Raw genomic sequence first — 26,078 nt, 5'->3', positions numbered from 1 at the left:
TTTTCCTAAAATTTATATACTTAGAAATTATATTAATAGTACTATTAAACACTAGAAAAAAAGATTTAAAAATAAACAGAAAATACATATATTGCACATAAACCCCATAAGAGGTGTTTCCTTGTTTCAAAATTAAATGTAATACTAGAAAATGTAATACTAATTACAAATGAAGTATATATTACTTATATATATGGGAATGTATAATACTTTTCAAGAAAAACATTTTAATTTAAAAGTATTATATTTTTTTTTCAAAAGTATTACATTTTTCCTTATAAGTAATAAACACTTGCCAACATTACTTATAAGAAAAACTGTAATACTTTTGATGAAAAATATACTCCGTAATACTTTTACATAAAATGTAATATTTTATTCCTGATTAGTAGTACATTTTTCAAAATTTGGAAGAGGTGAGATAATCACAATTCACGGAGCAAAATTCACTTTAAGAACATAACAACTCTTCGGTGAAGTGGGAATCAAAAATCAACAACTTTCAATATTGCTTTCATTCATTCTTTTCTTTTCTTTTCTCTTCTTTTCTGTGATTCTTTTCTTTGGATTTGTTTTGGAGTCAGCAAGATAATTTTAATCCAATCAATCAATCAAGACCCCCACACTTGAACACTTGTATCATAAGCTGCTTTTTTGGCACAACTCTATAAAACTCTTCTTACAGGAATAATAAAGATTAAAGTTTCATTTTCTCAAAGGTGGAAGGGAAAATATTTAGCCAAGGGCTTGATAATGGGGTAACACAAAGAAAAACAATCACAATGAGGGAATAAGTGCTTAGCACTTATTTAAACAAACGAGAGGCACAATGCGGACACGAAGAATAAAAACATATGTAGGGACAGGTTTAAAGGCTCACGGCGGGAAATTATGAAATTTTCGACCATCTAAAAGTGATCTTAAATCAAGTCGAAAGCAAAAAGTGGTCAAAAATAGCAACAAAGGTTTTTTCGGATACCAAAAGTGGTCGGAACAAGACTTTCGACTTGATTTAAGATCACTTTCAGGTGGTCAGAAATTTCATAATTTCTAGCCGTGGTTATGGCTAAACAAAAATGGCCTAAATAACTTCAAAACATGCAAAACTTAGACTTCACTTAGGGAGTAATGAGGCAAGTTCTAGCAAAACACCATGACCAAAATCTCATATAAGCCTTCACTAGCAATGCATAACACACAAGATCAAGAATTAATCCAATTATAAAGTAGTTAACAAAGCTATTAGCAAGGGAATAGATCAATTGTGTGTTACACCTCAAATCATCAATCACAAATTGAGATGCAGCAAGCACCACTAAAACAAACCACAAACCAACAAGAGAGAGTAATTGCAATTGCATGCTGAGACAAGTAACTTATTTACAAAAAAATAGCATATGAGTCATCCAAGCAAAAGCACAAATTTTGAAAATTTTCCCCAAATTATTGACTCCTCCCCTACACTTAGAAATTTGCATCGTCCCTGATGCAAAACAAAAGAATGGAGAATAAGAGAAAAGAGAAAGTAAAAATAACACAAACTAAAAAGCAAAAAATAATAAAATAAGATGAAACTAGAAAGCAATAAAAACTAAATAAAACGAAACTAGAAAGCAATAAATAGGAAAGCAATAAAAGATAACATGGAGTGCCTCCCATGAAGCGTTAAGTTTAACGTCGCTAGCTCGACGTAACCTCATTATGGAGTGCTCAATCTGGTAGATCATCGATAGTGAATCTATGCCCAAAAAAGTTGTTCCACTTTGCATGCTCCAACGTCATGTCAAGGGACTAGCTATGAATCATATAACAATCTTTCACACAGTGGACTTTGGTTCATTAATGACATTAAATTCTACATTTTCTTCTCCGAAGTAAAAAATCATAATTCCCTTCTTTGCATCGATTAATGCTCCAGTTGTAGCCAAGAAATGTCTCCCCAAGATGATGTGAGTATTGGGATTCTGTGGGGCATCTATCACAATGAAGTCACATGGCACAAAATATTTGTCCACACGAACTGGGACATCTTCAAGAATTCTATTTGGGCAAGTAGTAGATTGATAAGCAAATTGCACTGTAAGTTGGACAGGTTTAGGCTCTCCCAAATTCAACTTCTTACAAAGTGATAGGCATAACATTAACACTAGCTCTAAGATCACAAAGGGACCTTTTTATCACTTGGCCTCCAATAAAACATGGGATTGTGAATCTTCCCAGATCTCTATGCTTCAATGTACTCCTACTTTCACTACGCGTCAAAGCCCTATACTCTTGTGCCATAGCTACCATCTCATGATCACCAAATTTCTTTTTCTTAGCTAGAATATCCCTCAAAAATTTTCCATAAGACGGTACTTGTGAAAGCAAATCAAGTAAGGGAACTGAAACTTTCAAACTCTCAACTATCTCCAAAAACTTTTTCCACCTACACTCTTTTGCTTGCTTTTCAAAATTTTGAGGAAAGGGTAATGGGGGTACATACCTTCTCACGGGCTTCTCTACATCCTTATGAACTTGTGGATTATTCTTCACAACGGCTGGCTCAACTTCTTCTCCACAAGTATCTTTTCTATCTCATCTTCAACAGTTCTATTTGGAATTGACACCCCAAAAATCCTTACTTAATTTCCGAATCAATCCCTACGAGTAATTCATAATTGAGAAATAATTTCTTTATTTATTGAGCCCAATTTCCCCATTTTAAATCATCCTAGCCTAGTATCTTATCTTAAGCCCAAATATCCTAAGTCTTATATCTAATTGGGTCCTTGGTATGGACTTCTTGATACATTCCGTGTATAAATCCATTTAATCTTTATAGCCCAAACCCATGTGAACATTAGTATGTCTACACCAATGTTCCTTACAATTTCAAAAGCTCACTTTGAATTCCCTTGAATTAAATAAAAGCCCTAACCCATATAATGCCTTACTCTTGTGTGATATTTTTCAACATTTAGCTTCTTATCCTAACAAGACTAAACCTAAACATCTCCCCATTCTCTCTTGCTCTCCACATACAAAAATTCTTTGTCAACTAGTTTTCCACTCTACTGACTTTAGGGACCTGTCCATTTGATACCAAAAATGAAAAAAACATTAATAAATATAACATAGGCAACATTTATATATAGCTCACCAAATTTAGAGCACAAATGAGATCTTCTATGAAAACTTTATTGAAATAAACAATTGCATAATAAAGGGAAGTAATAGGAGAGTGGAAAAATTGTGAGAATAAATAACAAAGTATATATGTGTTGGTATATATAGAACATGAAAAAGTCATATTATATTTTTACACTGTTTGCCAATTTGCATCAAATAGCTGCTGAGCAATATCACCATGGAAAGGAAATAGCAGATCTTAGCTTATAGCTTACAGATAGAGTGTTGAATGAGATAATCTTGGAGTTGGGATTGCAACCAAAGGATTTCTTTTCTTCAACACAATCCCAAACTTCTCTGAAAGCTCTAATTTCTCTCCTTCACCCATTTTCCAGTCAAAAGAGTGAATCATTGAGGCAAGTGCATACATGAACATCCTCTCTGCCGAGGCCATCCCAGCACAAATTCTTTTCCCAGAACCAAAAGGAAAGTAGTTGAAGTCTTTCCCAGTGAAATCCCATTTGCTGTCCAAAAATCTCTCAGGACGAAACTCTAATGGATTTTCCCAGATGGAAGGGTCTCGGTGTATTGCCCAGACATTCACGAAAACACGAGATCCTTTCGGGACTGTGTATCCCCCAACCAGGCAAGTTTGGGTGGGGCAGTGAGGCACCAAGAGTGGTAGAGTTGGATGCAGGCGCAGTGTTTCTTTCATTACAGCATACAGATATGGAAGCTGATGAATGTGAGATTCCTCAACTGTGTTGTCTTTTCCCACCACTGCATCCACCTCTTCTTGTAATTTGTTCATGACTTCTGGTTTGTTCATGATTTCAGCCATGGCAAACTCGATAGCATTCGAGGTTGTATCAGTTCCACCAACAACCATATCCTGTTAACAGTAATAATATATATATTCATTAACTAAAATTGTTGGGCAGAGGCCGGTAAGGGCCAAATCCAGCACCATGTGGTTTGGGCATTGTTGAGCGGAGACCAGTAAAATGGCAACTCCAGCACTTTGACTCTCGAAAATGTAATGGTGGTATAAGAAAATAAAGTTACGCCTTAACCTAGCTATAGCTTTTGGCTTAGTGGTAAACACTTGATCCTGTCAAAGGTTTGATTCAAGCAAAAGCTGTTACAACTAGCTAGTGCTGAGGAATTATTAGGCAGAGGCTGGTAACATGTAGAAGGCTTGAAATTGAATGAACTTACCATGAGTAAGGATTTGAGATGAGTGATGGTGAAAGGAGTTTTCTCATCTCCTTCATCTTTGAGCTGAAGCAGAACCTGCAGAAAGTCTTTGCTCTCCTTCTCATCCATTTTCAATCTCTGATCAATTACACCCTGAAAAATCTTGTCCAATTTACCTGCCACTTTCTTCATCTTTCCCTGCATCCCTTGCAAGTCAAACTTAGCCAATCCAGGATAAAAATCAGAAACATTAGGGAGACCTAATAGCTCTGTCATCTCTGCCACAATCTCCCTAAACTCTGACCCAAGAATTTCTCTTTCCTTCCCCTTCACAGTTCCACCCCACATCATGCCTGTAATCACATTAAGGATAGTCAAGAACATCTGCTCACCAATATTCACCGTTCTCCCAGCATGATCGTAGAAAAACTTCATAGTTTGTCTAATTTCTTGGCGCCTGAGATCATAAACAGAGTCTAGAGTTGAATTGCTAAGCATTTCGCGTACACATACCTTCCTCAGCATCCTCCATTCAGGTCCATACGGTGTCCACACGATATCCTTGCCGCCATAGGTGGCTTCCCTTCCCACAACAGGAACGTCTCGGTTTGCAAAGGTGGTGTCTTGATCCTTTAGCACCTCGCTAGCCATGGCGGGCGAGCTGATGATAATCCCGGGCTTCTTGCCAAGCCAGAGTGTGTAGATGGGGCCATGGACCTTAGACAAGGCTGCAAAATAGGTGTGGAGCTCAGGGTCTAGAGACAACAGGTTCCCAACTAAGGGGAGAGGTCTGGGACCTGGCGGCAATGGCGGCTGCCCATTTCCAGACTTCTTGAAGATGAACATCCAAGCAAACCACAGAGCCCCCAGCAAGGCGAGGGCATAGCTGAACGTTGCAGCCTGCAAAGAATCATGGAGTGCTTTGATCAAATCTTGAAACATGGTTGAAGAGGTTTAATTTGGGAGTGGTGGAGCCTGGAGGACCATTACACCATTATATAATGGCTCTTTGTCTAGCTGTTGTATTCCAGATGTTCATATTATTTTTTTTTTCTAAAATTAGACTACAATGTGCGAACGAGATAGAAATGACCGACTCTCATGGAGACCATCTCACTGATAAGGATAAGGATCTGACACGAGTCAAGTCAATATGTCTAACATAATACTTATACTGAACAATGTAATATTAATTCATACGGTTAGACATATTAACTAATCTCCTCATTGAATTATAGATACTTTTAATGGGTGGGATAACTGGTTTAGAGATTTAAGACTATTCTATATTCAAAGTCAATGATTGAATCCTTATGTTTAATAATAAAGTGTTTGCTATTTATAAGGACAAATGTAACACTTTTTAGAAAAAATGTAATAATTTTGAATCAAAATATAAAAGTTTTATATTTGTTAAAAAAGTATTACATTCTCCTTATAAACCATAAACACTTTATTCTGAATTAATATTACATTTTTCAGTATTAATAATTTAATATTACATTTTTAGTATATTTCACACAAATTTTTGCCAATAGAATTAGGTATCACAACAATCACACACCATCTCTAACCGTACTAACTCCGCCAGAATGCTTCACATGGCATCTAGTGAGGTGCCGAATGGCGTTAAGCCTGAAGACAAAGGAATATGCTGTTTTATCTTTGATTCCATCGCCAAATAAAGATCCATTTTCGGTTAAATCATTTATTTATTTATTTATTACACATGCCTATCAGAGACCACAATAGAGAAACTGTACAAAATGGATACGAAATCCAATAAGAATAATAATAATAATAATGATAACAAAAAGTCAAATCGCCTAGTGCCGTGCACTTGCGGAGAGAATCCCATATTTCAGATGCCATCCATACATGTTGCAACTAATCGACATTTGGCTCACAAAAAAACAAATTAAGAATAAAATTTAAAGGAATATGTGGTTCAAGTCATTTCTGATTACTATGTGATGGGGTGTGAACCTCGGCCGAAGAAGAAGTACAAAAGGAGAAACCCAAGAGAGAGGGGGAAGTCCAAAAAGGATGAAAAAACCCAAGAAGAATAGCATACAGTTCAAGGTGAGGAACCCGAATAAGTAACAAGGCCCAGAAGAGACTAAGGCCGAGTCCAAGAGTCGACCCGAGCTTGAGGATAGGACTGGGACTCAGCCAAGATCGGTAAAGAGCCATGGCATTTATGGTGATATTGAAGAGCTCAGTCAAAGGAGCCGTTGGGAAGCCCAGTAACAGCAACCCAACGGCCCTGTAGCGTAAACAAGGTTGCAAAACTCGGCCGCCTAGGCACTAGGCGGCCCCGAGCCTTGGAGTTTTGGCCAAACTCGGCTGGCCGCCTAGGCGGCCTGGGCGGCTGCTAGGCGGCCTGGGCGGCCAAACTCGGCCAACTCGGCCGAGTCGACCGATTTTGACTGATTTTGACCGATTTTGACCGATTTTGTTCGATTTTGACCGATGTCGTCTTTCATTAATTATTGATTTTAATATTATTATGACATTATGACTTATAAATTATCATTATTTCATTTATTTAGATGTGTTATTTGAGTGAACGTTGAAAACAACCTCATTAAAATTGTCGAACTACAAGTCTGTTACTATTTTTTTAATTTTTTTTTGGTGCCCGCCTAGTGCCGCCTAGAATCCGCCTAGGCGCTAGGCGCTGCCCGGCCGCCCGACTAGCGCCTAGCGCCTACTGCAACCATGAGCGTAAATAGCACTTAAGACCCCTTAAATGTACTTAAAGTCAGATTAAAGGGGAGGCACCTATATAAAGGCCCCTCCGAGAGTGTGAAGGGGAGGCGAATCCAAGCCCAGAGAATAGAGAAACACTTTTCCATTTTTATTCATTCCTTTCCATTTTCGTTAAAGCTTTGTTGAAAGGTGAATCCACCAACCAAGGTTGTGTTGGATCTCCCTGGACCCAAAAAAACTAAAACCAACACTATGAACATGGTAATTTTATATTATCTTATTTGGTTCAAATTTTACAATTATCTTAATATCTATCACTATCATCATATATAAAATAAATATATGTTTATGCAATAAAATACACTTACACATGTGTATATATTTATATATATAGGGGTTGGTTGAAGTGAAGACCTCGAATCAATCTGGATAGCTAAATTGGCAAGATCTGATGGTTGAAATTTAATTTCATTAATGCACCGCTGTTTATGAAACTAAACGAAAGGGGGCAAGGGGGTCATTTCAATGTAAGGCTAGCAACACAAGCTAAGGCAATTTAATCAGCCTAATAGAGTGTACTCTAATTTTCAAAATGCACAATAGAGGTTCAACAGTGTAGGAACATAAGCGCAGTAGTTTGGAATGCACAGCAGTTATGGGAAGGGTGCACAATAATTCCGCAATAAATGCACAGCAGTGGTCTCACACTTGCACCAATAGTCTGCTAATGCACAACTTTTAGAGCACAGTGCAATGCACAGCAAGCAAATAAAAGACTAGTTACATCGTACGACTGGTTGCACCAACAGACGCCTTTTCGACCAGCAAAGTGCTGATTCCCCCGCCATTAATCTGTCCAAAAATAGCTACTATTCATCTGCTTAGCGTAGTTTCAGAGGATAAGCAGCCAAAGCAGAGGACGAACAAAGAGAAGTAGTCGCGGAGGATTAGGAGGATGCACAAGAATGGAAACAGAAGCTTCGCATCCCCAAAAGGGGGATTTTGGACCAGATTTTGAGAAATTATGGGTGAGGTGGAGGAAAGAGAAGGGGGGAGAGAGAAAGGGTGGGGTGGTCTTGCAAGAGTGGAGATTTTGCAGAAATAGTGCATCCCTCTGTGGAAGAGAATGCTGCGCCTCACGCGCGTGAGGCGCAATTCTCGCGCTCAGGCTGGCCCGTAATTTTTTTTTTTTTTTTCCTCCCCTCTCATTTTCTCTTTCCTAATTACACTTGTAAAATCCCCTCAAAATCTTCACACTATTGAAGATGCCCTTAGGAATACGCCTCTAATTACACGCATTCGTATGGGTTAAAAGAAGACTAATGTGCCGTCATACAAATATAGAAGATCGCGTTCAAGTGCGAAATGCCCGCCTAGGAGAGAACTGAGAACCATCCAGATCTAAGTGCACTTATAGTTATAAGTAGGTGCACCTAGGTGCATTTATAATTATAAGTAGTTGCATCTAGGTGCATGAATGTTAACAAGGTAAAATTGCATGCAATTGTAAGTGAAAGTATGTGCACTTGTAAGTGATTTTACCTGGAATTTTTACTTGCAACGGTACACCAACTACTTGTACATATAACACATTTACATGCACCAAAGGACACGTGGCGTGCGTTGGATGGTTCTCAGTTCTCTCTTGGGCGGCCGTTCACATGAGAGTGCGCCCATATATATATATATATATATATATATATATATATATATATATATATATATATATATATATATATATATATATATATATATATATATATATATATATATATATATATATATATATATATATATATATATATATATATATATATCAGCCCACGACTTTTAAAAATGTTAATTTAGTACCTTGACTATGTAATTTTTATCAATTTTGGTCATTCCGGCCAAATTTCATCGGAAAAGCTTAATTCACCAATTAGTTTTTAATATGAGGGGCATAATCGTCTTTTGAATTGTTGTCCCAATTAAGCAAATTTCAATTTTGGTATTCAGTTTTTGTCTGGTTGTATTTCTACAGGGGAAGCGACCCCGGGAAGCTCTCTCCTTTCGCTAATAATACAGTCATCGGAGTGGCTCTCGTCGGCACACTTTTCGGCCAGCTTGTGTTCCGTTGTCTGGGTGATAAGCTCGGCCGGAAAAAAGTCTAGGGGATTACACTTATTCTCATGGTTATCTGCGCCATCTACTTCGGCCTTTCCTTGGGCTTCAGCCCTACCACCATGATCGGAACACTCTGTTTATTCCGGTTCTGGCTGGGCTTTGGGATTAATGGCGACTATCCTCTCTCTGCCACCATCATGTCGGAGTACGCCAACAAGAAAACCCGAGGCGCCTTCATTGCGGCGGTTTTCGCTATGCAAGGCGTGAGGATCATCTTCGGCAGTCTTGTCTCCCTGATTCTTGCCAGTATTTTTCTCCATTCGTCAGAGTTCAAGGCGGCTAATAGCTACAAACTATTTTCCAACGAGCTCTGGCAATGCCAAGGCCTTCACTTGATCGGAACGATGAGCACGTGGTTTTTACTGGATATCACTTACTACAGCCAAAATCTCACCCAAAAAGATATCGTTCCAGTGATGCGCACAATGGAAGCCCCCGAAAGAAGTGGGCGCGTTGAAAGAAATGTTCCAGGTTTCACGCGCCATGTTCGTGATTGCCCTGTTCAGGACTTTCCCCGGCTACTCGTTCGTCGTCTTCTTCCTCGAAAAAAGGAAATGTTCCAGGTTTCAAGCTCCATGTTCGTGATTGCCCTGTTCGAGACTTTCACAGGCTACTGGTTCCCCGTCTTCTTCATCGAAAAACTCAGGAGATTTAACGTCTAGGTCGTCAGATTCTTCATGATGTCGTTGTTCATTGCGATCATTCGAATCAAGTACGATTACCTCAAGGGTTAAAAACTAACTTTGCTTAAGTTTTGCCCCTCAAATTACACACTAATTGATGAATTAAGTTTTTCCTGCTAAATTTGGTAGAAGTGACCAAAAATGATAAAAAATTGCATAGTCAAGGTACTAAATTAACACTTTTAAAAATCATGGACTGCAATTAACAGGACCACTATAGTCATAGGACCAAAATTGAAATTTCCTCTATATATATATATATATATATATATATATATATATATATATATATATATATATATATATATATATATATATATATATATATATATATATATATATATATAGATTTTGGTTCCTGTGAGGTCAAGTCTTCCCATGCGGTCAGTGCGGCATACACCATTAGGTATGCATAAATGCACCATACAGTGTTCAAAAATACACCAGAATGAAATGTCAAAAAATACACCACACAAAAAAAATACACCACACATAATGGTGTATTTACGAACACTGTGTGGTGCATTTATGCATACCTAATTGTGTATGCCGCACTGACCGCACGGGAAGACCTGACCTCACAGGAACCTGACCCTATATATATATACATATACATACATATATATATATATATATATATATATATATATATATATATATATATATATATATATATATATATATATATTTGTATATGTATATGTATATGTATATGTATATGTATATATATGTATATGTATATATATAGGGTTGCATTCACATGCAAGCACCCTTAGAATATAAACATGTAGACATATACCGTGCACACACCTAAATGCGGGTATGCACACATCCGTGGACGACAATGCACAGATACAATGTAGTATGCATGTGTGAATCCACAGTATTTGGGCCGGCGTGCACATATCCATGAACGATAGTGCACATAGGCGGGCAACACACTAAATCATAAAAACTAATCACAACCTTAGATACCCAAAATCCAACGATCCATAAATGTCCACACGTTTGTATTTTAAGCCCCTGCTTTTACATGAATGTAATTATATATATATATATATATATATATATATATATATATATATATATATATATATATATATATATATATATATATATATATGCTTAGGCTCTGGGGCGGTGAAGGCTGCAAGTGAAATATGCGGATGAATCTCAGCCTTAGATCAACTTTTCTTTAAAATAAAAAATAAAAATCGCCACCTACGATCTATAGCATTATGCACTGGAAGGCATAACAATGTTCTCTAGAATGCACAACAATATGCATTGGAAGGTACAAAAATGTAAAAAGAATTATTGAAAAGACTAAATTTAAACGATTTTGTTGATGGAGGACCAAATATGGTCATGTCACAATAATACTTGAACCAAATGAGAATGTTTTGAAAAAAAGAATTAAAAGTAATCTGACAATTATAAATATAGGACCAAAAATGAAATTAAATCTTGTAAATAGTTAGGATTTTAGTTTGGGTTTTTAATTGCAATTTTTTGGGTCAAAATTAATTCGACCTCTTAATATTCATATATAACATTTTAATTTTTTATTGTTGAAAGAATATCCAGAATAGACAAGGGAGGAAAGAGGATCGCCCATCATTCTTTCTTTGAAAAATAATGGTTGCAATATATTAATGAATGAAAGCAACAATAGAGTCTGGGGGAACAGAGTCCCAATACAGCGGAGTAGCCTGAGCACAGGCTATGTAGCAAGAGTATGAGCATGTAAATTCAAAGCTCTAGAAACCAAACTAACTGAACAATAATGAAACGAAGACATAGCAGCTTTAATATCAGTAATAATAATCCCGAAATAGGACAAAGTCGGGGCATGAGTCACTTGTAGACTGATACGTAGCTCTAAACAATCTGTGAATAGATCAACCATCGCCACTTCCCGGTCCTTCAACCAAGATAGTGCTTCTTTATAGGCCAGTGATTCAGCCATTAGCGGGAAGAAGCAAGCCGGTAATTTGCTGTTACATGCCGCTACGAAGCGACCATCGTGTGCAAGGAGCACCGCCCCAAAAGACGTCGCGCCGGTGGCATGGTCGTAGTTTGCATCGAAGTAGCACTTGGAGTGCGTTGAAGGCTGCACCGTAGCAACTACTGCCTGCTGCTGCCGATTGCCCCGGTGAACCTGCTTCCAGCCGGTCAAAGCCGAAGAGGCCTGCCTCCAAACAGTGCTCGGCGGCGGTAATGAATACTCCCAAACAGCCTGGTTCCGAGCTCTCCATAGGTAATAAAGAATTGCCACAACAATTTCCACAAACTCCTTAGGGTGAGAGTGTAAAATATTTCGCATCCAATCAGAAAAAGATGCAGCAGCTAAGGACATGCTAGGCACGACAGCCTCATGCCAAACCAACTTAGCAAAATCACATAATAAAAATGCATGCATAGTGTCTTCATGTTATTCTAGGCTACATTTGGGACATGCGGGATCAATGTCCACCCTCTTTATAATTAAACTCATCGTAGTGGGTATAATGTCCTTGAGAGCTCTCCAAACAAAGGTCTTCCATTTCTGGGGAACTTGTAATTTCCAAATAGCTATCCAATTATCAAAAGCTCTTGGCTGGGGCACTCTCAAAATTCCCAACAATGTGCCTATAGCCTCCTTTAACCGTATAACAACCCCTAGGGTCCTTATGCCAAAACCAAGTATCATCATAATCCAGGCTTACCGGGATTCGAACAATACGATCCACATCCTGCGGGTCCAATATATCTGATAAAATATGAGTATCCCAGGTTCCAGTATCCGGATCAATTAACCCTGAAACCAAAACACCCCTTAGCTCATCAGGCATATTAGTTTGGGCCATAGGACTTGGCTCATCAGGTAACCATGGGTGTTACCAAATCAGAGTGGTCTTACCATTATCAATTCTCCTTCTTACACCACCACAAACTAAAGCATGTGCTGCCATGATACTGCGCCAGCAGAAGCTAGGACAATTTCCTAAACTCGCCTCAAAAAAAAGTGGATCCCCGAAAATAGCAGGCCTTATAAAACTTAGCATCAAGAGATTCCGGAGCAGTCAAAAAGCGTCACGCCTGCTTCCCTAGCATAGCCAGATTAAAAGAACGAAGATCCTTGAATCCCAGTCCTCCAAATTTTTTAGGAACACACAACTTGTCTCAGGCCTTCCAATGAATCCCCTATCATTGCCAGAACCCCACCAGTACTATTCATTGTTCTTTCCAAAGACATACAAGTAGAGATAGGAAGTAAAAAAACACTCATAGAAAAGGTAAGGCATAGATTGAGCCACACTTTTCAGGAGAATTTCCTTACTTGCCTGCGAGAGTAATTTCTTGTTCCAAGACCCAATTCTGTGCTTTATTTTATCTTCAATAAAGGCAAAAGCAGTTGCCTTATTTCTTCCCAGTCCTAAATATTTCTCAAAATTAGGATCGTCTATCATTCATTCTTTCTATTGTAAGAACTAGTATTTCACCCGTGCGATGCACGCACTAAAAATTATAAATATTATTGTTATGTTATTAACAATTCTTAAGTCTTTTTCATTTTTAAGTATGAATATGTTATGTAAATATTATTTATTTGAAAAGATTTTATATGTTAAAGTACTTTTATTTTCTAGTTAAATAGTTCAATATATATTATAATTGCAACATATATATATATATATATATATATATATATATATATATATATATATATATATATATATATTATAAGTGCTACATGTAAGACCCAATATTCTGCAAGAAATGACTACTCTTATCCGTCATCATTAAAAAAAAAAAATGCAAATATTGCGGCCGGCGGAATTGTTGTAGGATGCAACTCTATCTTTCCGTGAGTACAACAAAGTGAATACTTTGGTCTTGAAGTACCCATAATTTTGTTGATTCTTTCTTCCATCCAAAACAAAGCACCACAATGCTCACATGAATATATTGGATCACCAAAGTCCAAATATGTACCTAATTAACAACCACTTCATCACCAATATTAGCAATCCAACGTGCAAACTTCTTAATCTCTTGTATTTCAACCTCTGATGGTAACCCTCTTAGACAACGATTCTCTGTTAGCGAGTTATAGCCCATATATATTTTTAACCATATAAATATATAAAGCATTGCATATTTATTTATTTTTAATCAAATATATTTAATTCTATATATTTACCTTACTTTTATATATATATATATATATATATATATATATATATATATATATATATATATATATATATATAAACAAATAAATTTATTATATAAATAAATAAAGCCCAAAAAAATAAAACAATCAATTTATTAGAATTCTCTAGAAACGCTTCCTCATCAGTCATCGCTCGCATCTCTCTCTCTCTCTCTTTGAAACGCTGAATTCATCCTCATCATTCATCTGTCGTCTATCTCTCTCTCTCTCTCTCTATCTTTGCATTTCAACAAACTTCATCTATACTCTTGTTTTAGTACAGATCCGGAAAGCATACATTTCTAAAGCTTAGCTAGAAGCGAAGATCAAGCATCTAAGAAACCTGGAGTTAAGTAGTTCTTCCTCTCTTCCTCAGTAAAATTAACTACTTAATTCATCTTTTTCTTCTTTAATCTATGGATTTTTTTTTTTTAATCTATACTAACTTCTCGAATATAAAGCTTAAAATTTCATCTTTCAAGCTGTGTTTGTCGAATCAAGTTCACGGAGCTGAAATTGTAAATGTTTTACTTAAGTTCATTTTTAATAAAGCTTAGTATTAATAATATAATATTAATAGTGACATTGATCTTATATCACTATTAATCATTTGTTAAAATTTTGTATGTTAATAACACTAAATATTGTACTTTAGTAATTAAAGATATATTTTTCTTGCAAGGTATATTTTTAAACTTGGAAATAGTAGCAGTTTCTTTCAATTTCTAGCTTCAATCTTGCAGTTAAGGTAACTTTCATACTATATGTTTAAAAAAAATTCGTTTCTAGTATAGAAATTGCCACAAATTTTACGATATACGAAACCCTAACTCTATATTGTTATTGTTATTGGTATTGTTATTGTTATTGTTATTGTTATTATTATTATTATTATTATTATTATTATTATTATTATTATTATTATTATATTGGTATTTTATCATATATCTATGTTTATCTCACTGATCGAGTTTAATCTCCAAAATTGGGTTTAATTTTGATTTTTTAGAGCTGAGTTTTCGAATACATGCATGTTTGATCGGGACATTTCACTAAGCAATGATGTTTTTTTTTTCTAGGAAGTATGTCTATGATATATTCCGTATTATACTAAACTTCAGCAATTTCGTTTCCTTTTTTCTAAATTTCTGAAATAATCGGAACACTAAAATGATTTAAAGGTTAGGATTTATGTATGGTATTATTCGTTGAAGGAATGCATATTAGTAGCTTAATCCTAAACTCTAAAATATGCCTAAAACACTTCTAAATTATTTTAATTATATAGTTTTGATTTTTGTTGATCAAGGATTTTTTCTTAAAACTTGTTTGAATACATGTGTTTTTAAGTTGGGAACAAATAAGTCACTCAACAGATCTGGGAATTTAATCATGATGTGTGGTCTATTTTTTCTTAATTTCCAGATAATTTAGTGAAATTACTTGGTACCAGCGGCAAATCTGTTATTTCTATGGACCAATTGTGTACATTTGTGATCGCTGACAAAGATAAGTACCGTTTTAACCATCTTACCCTATTTTCTGTTTGTTATACAAACATTTTCTGTCATATTTAGGGTTTATAATATTTCAAATGAGTTCTGTCATATTTAGGGTTTATAATATTTCAGATGCTCCAATCTCAGTTGTACAACTCGAGTCTATTAAAAAATATACAAAATTATATTTACTTAGGATTTTCTGCATTTAATACTTAAATCTGCAATGTCTGTTTGAGCTTTAGAAAAAATATTGTGTGCTGCCATAATTATATTCAAATGTGCCTATAATGCTATGTGGATATTAAAATGTCCTTTTGGCATACTGTTCTACTAACATGTTTTTAAGATTTAGGCAGATAATGATCAAAATAGTCTGATGTCTTTTTTTTTAATGCAACTCTAAATGTTAATTTCCCAAACCTTGTTCCCCATGGGATTGGAGCAGTTTAATGCACAATATACATGTTTTTAAAATATAGAATAGGCAGATGATGACCAAAATAGTCTGATGCCTTCTTTTTTTTGAAATCTGAGTATGAAAGATAACATAATCTAGAAGTTAAATGACTTATTTTTAGCCTATTCTTTCTGTGGCTTATATGCATTTCTAAGTGTTCATTTCCTTTTTTCAAAAAATAAATCCAAACATTTGCTAAGGGGAAATAAAGGACTGCTTTTTTCGAAGAGATTTTTAAAGCCTGTAGTTTGTGGAGTAAAAAAGTACTGTTTCTATTTATTTATATTATGACCACAAAAAAAAAAAACATTTTTGGAATAAAGAAGTTTTCAAAATACATTAGCTAACAACATTACATGTATTAAAAGGGAAAATGACTTTCTCTGGTTCATTGCATTTTGTTCCTGCAACTTGGTTCCTGAATACCATTAATTGTCATTATTCTGTATTGAAAGATAAGAATAGTCTTCAACCTGTTCACTGGTACATGTTACCCTGCTAGGTTGCTTGTTTCCTGAAAAAAAAAAAACAAAAAAAAAAACAAAACAAAACAAAAACTACAATAATTTCCAACTCTATCTACTACATAAGTTGGTGAAGAATAATTTCCAACTATATCTTCATAACATGAGCATGAACAAAATGAATAAACCTAGAAGGCCTCTAAATGCTCCCTTGAAACATGAGCATGAACAAAATTTCCCCGCAATATTAAAAATGAAATAAACCATATATTGTGTTGAAAAAAAAACGAAAAACGATAGTGCTCAAATGATTGAATAATTTATCTACTGTATTTAAATCCATACCTCTTGTTCATGGAAGAGACACTTTACCGCTACCTCTTCTATCTCAGATTTCATATCTATGCACACAATGAAATTTCATCGCATTGGTTGCTAAAAGATGAAAGTAAACGAAGAAGAAGAGGGTGACTTGCGTTGATGCTGTACTGCAGTATTTATAGAAGGATTAGGTATAGATGGAGTTCTAAAAGGGATAGACCAAATGGGTGTGCCTCGGAAGATAAAACGCCAAAGTAGAAAGGCTTCAAAGAGATCTGAATTGATATGTAATGCTTAAAGAGATTTGAATTCATTTGAAAATTGTTATTATGCGGAACAACTTCCCACAATTTTGGGAAACAAAAAAGGTGGCTGATAATAGATTAAGTATTTAATTCTAATACAAACACAATTAGTTAAAATATAATGGTAATTAAGAGTATTTGAGCGCAGTATTCTAATAGCCTAAACGATGTCACTTTAAATGGGCGGGAAAATAGAGCAATTTGATTGGCCATGGCTATATGGCTTTAATATATAGAAGGATATCTACTATATCTACTATCTACTATACTAATAAGAGCCCAAGAGAGTTAGGCCTATAATGGGTAGAAAAAATGGCGGTCACAGATTTTAATCAAATGAATGGCTCAGATTGATTAAAAGATTGATAAGATTTAAATTTTACACTAAAATTTCCTAAAATAGCCACACACCGTTACTAATTCCGTTAAAATTTTAAGAATTACCATTAGTTCACCGTTAACTTACTCATTGATTTCAATAAAAAAAAAAAAAAAAAAAAAAAAAAAAAAAAAAAAAAAAAGGTCTTAGGTTCGAACCTCATCCCAATCAAAGTTGGCATAATTAGTACTCTATTTTACTCTTATTAAATTATATAAAGGGAAAATGGCACTTTTTACCCCTGAGTTATATACTTATAGCACTTTTTCCCCCTCAATTATTTAGGTAAGCACATTAGCCCCCTCAATTATTCTAAAAGTGGTGCCTTTTCCCCCTAATATATTAAATTGACATTTATACCCTTAAAGTAAACATTTGATTTATTTTATTACTCCAACAAATTATTGCGTATACGTAGGGATGACCACGGTTCGGTTTGAATTGAACCGGATACTAAAGCAATCGAATTAATAGTTTACGGTTATAATTCAGATCTAGAACTCAATATTTAAATGTCAATTTATTAAAATTATGTATCAAAAAATTGAATCTTGAACCGTGAACCGGCGGTTCCGGATCTGATTCGCGATTTTAAACCGTCTTTATTTTAAAATTTTATTTTTTATTTTAAAATAGTCTAAATTCAACAATAAATGTATTTTATTTTTTCAGTTCGGAACATGAACCGTCCGTTCCGGTTCACGATTTTAATAAACTCTAAATATCGAATTTTGATTCTAAATTGTAATTGGAATATTTCGGTTTGGTTGCTATAGTGTTTGTTTAGTTTGAACCAAATTATGGTCATAATTTGTTGGAAAAAAAATTAAATATTTAGTTTAAGGGTAAATATGTCCATTTAACATTTCAGGGGGAAAAACAGCCACTTCAATAATTTAGGGGGAAAAAATGCTATAGGTATATAACTCAGGGGGAAAAAGTGCCATTTTCCCTTATATAAATAATAATTTAGTAGCTACAACAAAAAATTATAGATATGCATTTCTTTAATTTAGAATTATGTGTCCACAATGCCTTTATTTTAAAAAAAAAAATTATTCATTATCAATAAATTAAATAAGAGAAATAATTGTATTAGTTATATTGTCTTTATTTTTCTACAATATAAAAATTCTTTATATTCAAATTTATTAATTGATTATATTCGCTACATTGTCCTTACAATGTCTTAATTCAGTGAAAAAAAAATTATTCATTATCAATAAATTAATTAAGAGAAATATTTTCATTAGTTATATTGTCTTTATTTTTTTCAAATGTAAAAATTTTTACATTCAAATTCATCAATTGATTATATTCACTACATTGTCTATTATCTTTTTTGTGCACTATTTTTCTAATTAAATATCAAAGTTATAATACAAAATAATGCTATATATTTATTTACTAATTATTTTATTAATACCATGAAAAAATTAAAAAAATATATATAATTAATTAAAGCCAACCATATTAACTACTTGAGAGATTTTGTGACAAAGAGAGTATTCAAATCACACAACAAATTGAAGTGAGAACTACCTTGCAATGTCCTTGTTTGACAATAAGTAGTTAGCGGATTATATTAGCGAATTTGACCAACGAATTTATTTAATTATTAACATTGGTAGAAAAAATGACCCTCAAATTATTAAATCAAATGAATGGTTCAAATTGTTTAGGTTTTAATTTTTTTTAATGTTTTTCTAATTTATCCTTAATTATATGATTATCCATTTAACTTTTCCGTTAAATACCGTTAATTCACCGTTAGTCTAATTCTAATATTAACGTCTAATATAGAATTATAATTACACCATTAATCTAATTCTAATATTAAAGTCTTAATAGAACTTAATCACAAATCCTAATGTCGAAATCTCCTCAAACAATATTAGTATATATTTAATATTTTATGCCCTAATTTTTATTTGTTCTCCCTTATGTCCCGTATTTGGTTTCAACCATACCTATACAATTATTTTATTGACAATTATAATCAATCTTGACTATATTATCTTGCATTTGTAAACTTAGAATTACCTATTTAACCCGCACGGGCTTAGCTCAATGGTTTAGTGGGCAGTATTTGGGAGAAGAGACCAAGGTTTGAACCTCGGCGGCGGCAGTGCGGGAATTATGTCCAAAGTGGGTAGATTCCTTGTTCGCACCGGCATTTGGTCCTGTCTGCTGAACCATTGAGTCACCGTGATTTACAACTTCCCACAATGCTCTGTCGGGTCAGAATGTGGGGGGACCTTGGGGTTGGGGACTCAACCTTTGCGAGAAGAATTACCTATTTAAATACGCAAATTCAACCTTCAATTATCTATGCATGAACAATTTCAATATAATCTTGCCTTAATATACTTTAAAGTACTTATTTAAAAAAAAAAAAAAAAAAACATTGGGCATTATCCCAATCGCGCAATGCGCGTAAAAAAGTAGTATACTAATAAGAGTCTAAGAGAGTTAGGCCTATAATGCGTAGAAAAAATGAGGGTCAAATTTTTTAATCAAATGAATGGCTCAGATTGATCAGATTTTAATTTTTCCTTGAAATTTCCTAATTTATCCTTAATTAATATGATTATCCGTTAAATTTTCCGTTAATTTATGTTAGTTCATCGTTAACTTATTGATTTCAACAATAAAGGTCTTAGGTTCAAACCACATCCCAATCAAAGTTGGCATAATTAGTACTCTATTTTACTCTTATTAAATTATAAATAATAATTTAGTAGCTACAACAAAAATTAAATACATATGCATTTCTTTAATTTAGAATTATGTGTCTACAATGCCTTTATTAAAAAAAAATATTCATTATCAATAAATTAAATAAGAGAAATAATTTCATTAGTTATATTATTTTTATTTTTCTGATTGCCCTCCAACTTTCCTTTGTAACGCACTCATGAGCGATGATTATTAATTAATTAATTAATTAATTAATTAATTAATTAATAATAATAATAATAATAATAATAATAATAATAATAATAATAATATAATAAATTAATAATTGGTCAGGCCAAGTTAGCCTAAACAATAAAAGTCTTAGGGTGTGTTTGGTTCATACATAAGAACCGAAATGGAAATGGAAATCAAATACTTGGTAATGGTAATGGATTTTGGTGAAAGTATTTTGCATGTTTGGTAGTAAGATGGAATTGGAATGACTATCAATATTGATGTTTGGTTTTGTATAACCCTATAATGGGAATAAAAATTTTAAAAATACAAAAAACAAAAAAACAAAAAAAAAAAAAACCATAAAATCAAGACAATTGATCCTAATATAATAACATCCAAAACATCAATATGAACAAAACAAAAATCCAAACAAAAATCTAAAAGTACTAATCCAAACTTAAAAATTAGATTACCAATAAGATGGAGTGATACCTGTAAGCATTGAAAATTTAAATAATATTGTTGGACCGTGGTGGATAATTGGTTGCTAAATTAATTACTTTAATTGAGGTAATTGGACTAATATTTATTTAATTGGGTTAATGAAATGGCCCATTGAATAATTAATTAGTTTAATTACTTAATTAAATGTAATTGGATGTTGGATTGTTCGGCCCGAGATGACGAAATATTTAATCGAGTTGGACCAGACGGCTATTGAATCAATTGGACTGCATAATTAGCGGGCTTGACTTGGTCTTGGCCCACTAAAATTATATGTGGATTATATAATTTTGAGGAATTTGAATATTTGATATTATTTGGAAATTTAATGAAATCACGAACCTGGACGCAATGGTGTCCCGATACATTCCTTAATTTAAGTAAAGAAATTAAATTAAATAAGGAATTAAGAGTTGGTTGGAGATTTTCTCTCACCCTCACCACTATAAATAGTGGTTTTATTTTCAAGAATGGGGGCTCTGGAAATCTACATATCGAAGGTCTGCCGAAATCTCTCCAGGATATCGTCTGGAACACGCCTGCAGTTGTACTGCGTATACTGCGCTGAGGAACACGCCACTTGAACACCGGAAGCCCTTCTTTGAAGATCAAGCTGCATATTAGCCCTTCACTGAGGAACAAGCTACTAACTCCGGAGGCCCTTCAGCAAGGAATTACTCCAATTCGGCACACTCCCGAATTCAGCATACTTCCAGTTCGGCATACTCCCGAACTTGGCATACTTCCAGTTCAACATACTTTGAACTCGGCACACTTCCAATTCGGCATACTTCCAACAAAGAACTACTTCAAGTTCAGCATACTCTGAACTCGGCACACTTCCAATTTGGCATATTCCAAATTTGGACACTTCCAATATGCATACTTGTAGTAGAGAATCAGAGGACTTCTCATATACAGAGATTGTACCCCTTCCCGTTTGATATATACTTGATACTACTTGTAACCGATACTTTGAATTTTGAATATATACAATTCAAGTTTTTCGCGTTTACATATTTTGGCACGCCCAGTGGGACAGCTCTGCCTCTCATCTCTCTACTACTATATCTCTACCTGCGCATCAAATGGCATCGAACAATCCCATGTTCAGGAGGACCTATGCCCAAGCTACCAAGTCCAAGTCTACGCCTGTAGCTAGCCCTGGCACAACCCAGAAAACGCAAGGTCCGCTGACAAGGAACCGCGCAAAGGATTTGGGGGTCCAAGTGCCTGAACCTCAGTCCATGGCATGACGTGTGGTTCGAAGGCTCGACAAGGCCCCTGCTGCCTCAAAGGCAATTGCTTTTGCTGGAAGCCCACCCTCTCCCAAGGGAGCTACCGATGGTGGTAGTCCAACTTCTATGCAAGGGAATGCTAGTAGCGGGAGCACTTCCCCCGTAACTCCGCCACATTCATTATGGAAGGCTGCACCTGAGTGGTCGCATGTCTACAATGTCATGCCTGCCATGGCGACAAACACGGAGTCTGTGGAGGAGCAATTAGCTAGAATTGCTAAGTCTCTGGAAGGAATGGCTGTCACTCTCCAAAATCAAGAGAAACGGCTTAACACCCTCGATAATAGGGTAGGAAGTATCATGGAGGAGCAAGGAAGCCGAGCTCCAGGAAAGCAACCTGAAGGGCAAGAAGAGGTTGGTCAGCAATCACCACCACCTCATGTTAGCCATGTAGTAGGAGGCTGTAGACACTTAAATTTTGATAAATATTGATTATTTATCAATATTAGTATATTTGAATATATTTGAAATATTTTGGATAATATTGATATTATCTAATTTGTTAATTAGATAATATCAAAAGAGTTTGAGCTTATCAAAACTCTCTATCCTACAACTATAAATAGGGTCTTTCATTTCTATGTAAACACACATCCTAGGAAAAATCATAGAAAGAACTCTAAAGCTTATTCAGAGATCACAATAAAAATGTGATCCTGAAAGTAAAAGCCCCTCCTCCTCCATATGTTGATGCATGTTGATCCAAACCTCTATTGAAGATCAAGCCATTTGAACCCGGAGGCCCTTCAAGAAGAACAAGCTATATATACAAGCCCTTCTTTGAAGATCAAGCCACTTGAAACCTGGAGGCCCTTCAATGGTGGATTGTTCAAGGCATCAAATTGAAGAATCAGAGGACATCCAGAGATCTTGTACCCACACCGCATTTGATATTCAATGTAACTCTAGAATTTTGAATTTCTAAATATAATTCAATTTTCTTTGTTCACAATACCCCTTTTAAAATTAGAGAATGTGATTTTGAATTGAAGAGGTAATCAAATCTCATAGTTGTGTTTTAAAAAGTTGTCAACCAAACACTGACTACGATTTTGATTCTCATTCCTATATTGTAAAGTTGTAAACCCATAAATCAAATATACCCTTAGTCCAACTTGCCCCTACTCCAATTTTTTTAATTAAGATTTTTATTCAATTTCTTAAAAAAGAAAAAAAAAAAAAAAAAAAAAAAAAAAAAAAAAAAAAAAACTGATGACGTATATTGAAATTAAAAATATAAGTCTGTACAAAGGTGGCCCAAAAGTGACAACCCAAAACAAATAACAACTATGTACAAATTTAAAGCCTAAAAGTGGCTCTAAGCAACTCAAAAACACAAAGGCCAAAGCCTAACAATATAAATGGACAATTAGGCCTAACCAAATCTGAAAATTCACGGCCCAAAAGGCTACTGGGCTAATTAATTAAATTAGCCCAGTAGCTTTTAATAAATCAGGCCTAAGGCCTCAACTATCGCAAATTATGTCCTGAAAACGTGTTCATTATGAATGGTGAACACGTATTCAAACGGTGTCGTTTTTATGATAAAAAATTTTAGTTAATGTGCTGTTAACGGCGCGCGTTTGTTCAAATTATGAATTTAATGTACTGTAAATTTATAATCTCATAACAGAAAATTCATAATCGCATAAAAAAAAACATTTATTAAATTATGAATTTTCTGTTATGAGATTATGAATTTATAGTTATGTAATTATGAATTTTCTGTAAATTCATAATCTCATAACAGAAAATTCATAATTTCATAACAGAAAATTCATAATCTCATAAAAAAAATTCATAATTTCATAACTGCACATTCATAAATTCATGCCTGCACATTCATAATTTATGAATGTTGAAGAAACTTGTGCGAAGAGGAAGTGAAACCACGAAATGTGAAAATGAAGAAGAAAAGTCGCACGAAAAAAAATAATAAATAACGGTGCACCGTTACCGTTGGGACCGTAGTGAACACGGCTCCATGGCATAACATTGCTCAACTATCCACTCCGCCTAGCAATTGGCCACCAAGCCATAAAGTCCACACATAGACTAGCCCATCTAGGCTTAATAAATCTGCCAAACCCCTTTGTTATGGTCCACGTAACATTGTGTGGACCATGGTCCACAAAATAATTTGCCGCCAACCTAGGCTTAACAATTTAGCATCACAAAGGCCATTCGGCCATCTTATAGTCTCCAGGCCCAAACCCAGTGCCTTAATATTCAATAGTTATGCTGTGCAACCGAATGCACCATGCATGGTGCATACTGTGCAAAACGACGTCGTTTTGACTAAAAACGCGCGTTCCACTTTAAAAAAAAAAAAAAAAATCAGGTTCGATTCTCGGCAATAGCATTATTGTGGATATATAGTTATGAATTTTTGGATATTTAGTTCATTCATTGTGGATATTTAGTTCATTCATTCATTGTAGATATATAGTTATGAATTTATGGATACATAGTTATGAATTTCTGAATATATAGTTATGAATTTATAGATATTTAGTTCATTCATTGTAGATATTTAGTTCAATCATTGTGGATATTTAGTTCATTCATTCACTGTGGATATATAGTTATGAATTTATGGATATATAAAAATGCTATTGCCGAGAATCGAACCTGATTTCTTTTTTAAGTGGGACGCGCGTTTTTTAACCAAAACGACGTCGTTTTTGCATCTGTATGTACCATGCATGGTGCATACGGATGCAGAGCATAATTTGCGCTTAATATTCCAGACGGCCCCGTCTTCTACAGTCCAAGCATTCCATTCTCGGCTGTCTCATAGCCCAATGCCCATGCACAAAATTAATTCAAGCTTCAGCCCCCAAATAAATTATGTAGCTCATAATTCCCAGAGACCAAGCTTTAGTGCCCCAATATTATTCTCCATCTTCAATTCAGTGGTCCACCAAGCTCAGTGGACCAACTTCTCCATCTTCAAGCAATTCAAAACTTAAAATTGCCAAGATTTCCAGCCAACACCTGCAACCAAACACTTCAAGTTTTGTCCAGCTCACAGATTAATCATCCTCATACACCACCTAAACACACTGGTCCACCAAGCTCGGTGGACCTTCATCACAAATCTTTAAATTTCCCACAAATAACAGCCAACTTTGTCAATTTATAGTTACCACATTGTCAATTTATATATTTATTTTTACTATAATAATGAGTTTTTTCCACTTTTCATATAACTTTAGTGTCTCCGTCAATTTAGATTCACAACTTTCATTCTTGACATAAGTAGTGCTTGACTTTGATTTTTTTCACTTTTAGTCTTTCCGGCCATCTGGGCGACTACGGAATAAATAAATTGTCATTTATATTTATATTGAAGAGGGGTAAATAAGTCTTTTACCCTCACTTAAACAATAAACAAAAGAAAAAGAAAAATTAAATTAAGCTATCTAATTATCGTCTTCTTCCCGTATCTTCTCCCTCCCTTACTGTAAGCACAAATGGACGGCTCTAGTTCATGTATTTTTGGGATTATAGCCATGTGGGGCTATCTGATCAAGGAGACACAGTTTGGGTTTGACGAGCTCTCTTGATACTGTTTCAACTCTCATGATCGCCATTTCCAATGCGCCTTAGCTCTCACCATATCGCTCCAATATATACAAAAATATACAAAAATACTGGAATGATACTAGAAGCATTACTTAAAGCCTCAAAAGCTTCTTGAGTAACAGTAACAAAGATCTCAAACCCGCACTTGATGTTATTATTATTGGGCAATCCTGTACTGGGCGACCAGAACCCATTTCCGGTCGAGTTACAGTTCAAGAGGTTGGAAACCAATGAAACCGGGATGTAATGTAGACAAGGAGATGTTCTTGTCGCCAGG

The 26,078-nt window shown here is 34.8% G+C and overlaps 2 protein-coding genes across 2 annotated transcripts; one reads left to right on the top strand and one right to left on the bottom strand.

Annotated features, from left to right (window-relative positions):
• Positions 1 to 3,206: 3,206 nt before the first annotated feature.
• On the bottom strand, positions 3,207 to 5,363 carry LOC109177548 (geraniol 8-hydroxylase-like). Its single transcript, XM_019327283.1, has 2 exons — positions 4,330 to 5,363; positions 3,207 to 4,003 (listed from the first exon to the last, which is right to left on the bottom strand). The coding sequence occupies exons 1-2, from the start codon at positions 5,248 to 5,250 to the stop codon at positions 3,383 to 3,385; spliced, it is 1,542 nt and encodes a 513-aa protein (XP_019182828.1). The 5' UTR covers positions 5,251 to 5,363; the 3' UTR covers positions 3,207 to 3,382.
• Positions 5,364 to 9,191: 3,828 nt separating this feature from the next.
• On the top strand, positions 9,192 to 9,848 carry LOC109164192 (inorganic phosphate transporter 1-11-like). Its single transcript, XM_019313102.1, has one exon. The coding sequence runs from the start codon at positions 9,192 to 9,194 to the stop codon at positions 9,846 to 9,848; it is 657 nt and encodes a 218-aa protein (XP_019168647.1).
• The last annotated feature ends 16,230 nt before the right edge of the window (positions 9,849 to 26,078 follow it).

This window comes from Ipomoea nil, unplaced genomic scaffold (genome assembly GCF_001879475.1).
Source record: "Ipomoea nil cultivar Tokyo-kokei standard unplaced genomic scaffold, Asagao_1.1 scaffold0019, whole genome shotgun sequence".
Lineage (NCBI taxonomy): Eukaryota > Viridiplantae > Streptophyta > Magnoliopsida > Solanales > Convolvulaceae > Ipomoea > Ipomoea nil.
This window is presented reverse-complemented; position numbering and strand designations above follow the sequence as displayed.

Coding starts and splice junctions, on each gene's coding strand:
- LOC109177548 (XM_019327283.1), bottom strand. CDS start 5,250: ATGTTTCAAGATTTGATCAAAGCACTCCATGATTCTTTGCAGGCTGCA. Junction 4,004..4,329: donor ATCTCAAATCCTTACTCATG/GTAAGTTCATTC, acceptor TACTGTTAACAG/GATATGGTTGTTGGTGGAAC.
- LOC109164192 (XM_019313102.1), top strand. CDS start 9,192: ATGGTTATCTGCGCCATCTACTTCGGCCTTTCCTTGGGCTTCAGCCCT.